This window comes from Suricata suricatta, chromosome 8, assembly GCF_006229205.1.
Source record: "Suricata suricatta isolate VVHF042 chromosome 8, meerkat_22Aug2017_6uvM2_HiC, whole genome shotgun sequence".
NCBI lineage: Eukaryota > Metazoa > Chordata > Mammalia > Carnivora > Herpestidae > Suricata > Suricata suricatta.
The window spans coordinates 92581970-92584540 of record NC_043707.1 but is presented as its reverse complement, the minus strand read 5'-3'; the positions used below and the strand labels follow the sequence as shown (position 1 = coordinate 92584540).

Here is a 2571-nt window from a genome sequence, read left to right as displayed (position 1 = left end):
TCTGTCTGGTTGACCTATCCATTGCTGTCAGTGGAGTATTAAAGTCCCCTGCAATTAGCACATTTTTGTCAATGAGATTGTTTCTTTCTGTGATTAGTTGCTTTATGTATTTGGGTGCTCCTGAGTTAGGCGCACCCAAATACATGATATTTAAAAAGGTAAAAATCTTAAAAGATGAGTGATTTTGAACACTCCCAAAATAATTCTTTGTATATTAAGATTATTATAAATAAAGTCAGTTAAACATCTGGCTCATGGTTTCAGCTCAGGTCATGATCTCACAGTTCGTGATAACACAGAGCCTGCTTGGGATTCTCCCTCTCCCTCTCCACCCCTACCCCCACACTCACATGTGCACACTTTCTCTCTCTCAAAGTAAATAAGCAAACTTTAAAAAAGAAGATTGTAAATAAAGTTTAAAGGCACTATCTCATGTAATTCTCACAACAGGTTTATGAAGTAGGTGCTTAAATTCCTTTTAAAGAAGAGGAACCTGAGGCACAGAGAAATAGTGTGGAGGTCAGTGGGCTTCTGGGAGGTTGACTGTCTTGGTGAAGAACAGAAGTGACAGAATGAGGGGCATAGTGAGGAGGTAGTTCCGGTTCAGTCTCTAAAACAGGCTTTGTTTGATGTACACCCCGCTGTACCACTTCAAGATGATGGATGAGCCCCATTTCAGACACAACCAACCTCTGTTCATTTCCATGTACTCTCTCATTATAACTGCTATGCCAAAAACTTCTTCCAGGTACATCTTCAAACAAAGTTTCAGAGCCCTCAAGGACAGACAAATGCTAGTTACAAAAAAACAAACCTCTTTTTACTATTCCTTATGTAGTGTACTGTACTGTCTCTTAAATAGTAGACAGTTTCAAGGCCTCCGTTAAATTGGGACAGTATAGATCATTAACTAATTATTAAAGAGATTGGAGGAGAAAGCCAAAACTGCGTGAGCTATTATCAATTGGATGAAATAAAAGATTGATTATGACTGTCATCATAGTTTATCAGTGGAAAAGTCCAGAGTGAAAAAATTTATATTGTCAATGTTTTTAGAGTATATTTAGGCAAACTCAATCAAGTTAAAACCCCACCATACCTTGGATAAGAGCAGATGGCTCATTGATTGTGTATAGTAAAGTGTTTCCATGCAATTGATCTAAAATTTGATTTAAAATGGGGCTATAATATTTATCTCCTCTAGAGTAACAAAATTTATACTATGTAATAACCTTGACACATTTACAGAATCATGTTTAATGTACCCTCCAGAGCTCTGGTGAATACCACAGATTGGTCTGTTTTCTACATTTTTTAGAAATCTGGAAAGGCTGTAGGAAATATATCTGTCATAAAGTTTTTGCATTTAGCTCAACCACTGCTCTCTTGAAGGTTAGCAAAAGGTTCAAGGACTTTATGCTCTTTATTAACTGCCTTCAAAACTCAGTTTAAGAGATTTTAATACCTATTTGCAATTAGTATTTGAACCCATACTACAAAGAATATTAAGATTTTTTAGCATTAAAGAGTCTTACATGGACCCTCTTAAAAATAAATGGACTTCATTATTTAATTCCAAGTATATACACATATATTTGTATGAATGTATAAATATATACATGTATATCTTTGTACAAATTATACATACGTATGACATTTTTGCGAGTGCATTTCATTTTTTCCCTATTAGATAAACAATCAGATCCTGTATGGAAGAAGCCACCAAAATGCATCTGCCATCATTAAGACTGCCTCATCAAAGGTCAAACTGGTTTTCATCAGGTAAGATAGATATGTACATACATCTGGTTTTCTTTGTTTTCTTTTTTTGGGGGGAGGTTAATTTATTTTTTTTCTTTTATAGTTTACTGTCAAGTTGGTTTCCATATAGCACCCAGTGCTCATCCCAACAAGTGCCCTCCTTCATGCCCATCACCCCTTTTCCCCCTCCCCTACCCTATACATTTGGTTTTCTAAAATTAAAATCTCTGTAAAAATAAATAAAAGCTAAGATTTATTCTGGAGATGTTATTATTTTCTAAGACTATATTTTATCTTTGTCTAACAAAATCACCATATCCTAAAAATATATTTTCCTTTTTTAACTGCCACTTTAAGAAACATTTGGATTGTTTTGATTATGAGACTTTCTTGTTATTTACATTTCATATGATAGAACTGGTGGTTGAGGCTAGTATTTGTATTTCTGTTTTTAAATTTTCTTCCCTTTCTGAAGCTGATTATCCTCTCTATCAATATAATAGAGCCTTCTAGCTTCCTTCCTCCTGTCACCATCGGCTGGTACATTTGCTGAGTCATTAATGTCTTCATCCCAGAATGGGCAGGAAAGCAGAACCCAGGAACATTTTAGGAGCTTCATATTAAGTCTGCTGGTGTGGGGTGCTTGGGTGGCTCAGTCAGTTAAGCCTCTGATTCTTGATTTTGGTTCAGGTAATGATCTCACAGTTCATGAGATCGAGTCCTGTATCAGGACGTGTGCTGACAGCATGGAGCCTGCTTGGGGTTTGTTTATCCTCTCTCTCTCTCTCTCTCTCTCTCTCTCTCTCTCTC

General features: G+C 36.1%; 1 protein-coding gene across 3 annotated transcripts in view; it reads left to right on the top strand.

Annotated features, from left to right (window-relative positions):
* The window catches only part of PATJ (PATJ crumbs cell polarity complex component), a 340997-nt gene that overhangs the window by 215907 nt on the left and 122519 nt on the right, over positions 1-2571 (top strand). For all 3 annotated transcript variants that reach the window (XM_029947821.1, XM_029947819.1, XM_029947822.1), the window contains exon 28: positions 1691-1782. In XM_029947821.1, coding sequence (XP_029803681.1) covers positions 1691-1782 — 92 coding nt within the window. The remainder of the gene's footprint in view (positions 1-1690; positions 1783-2571) is intronic.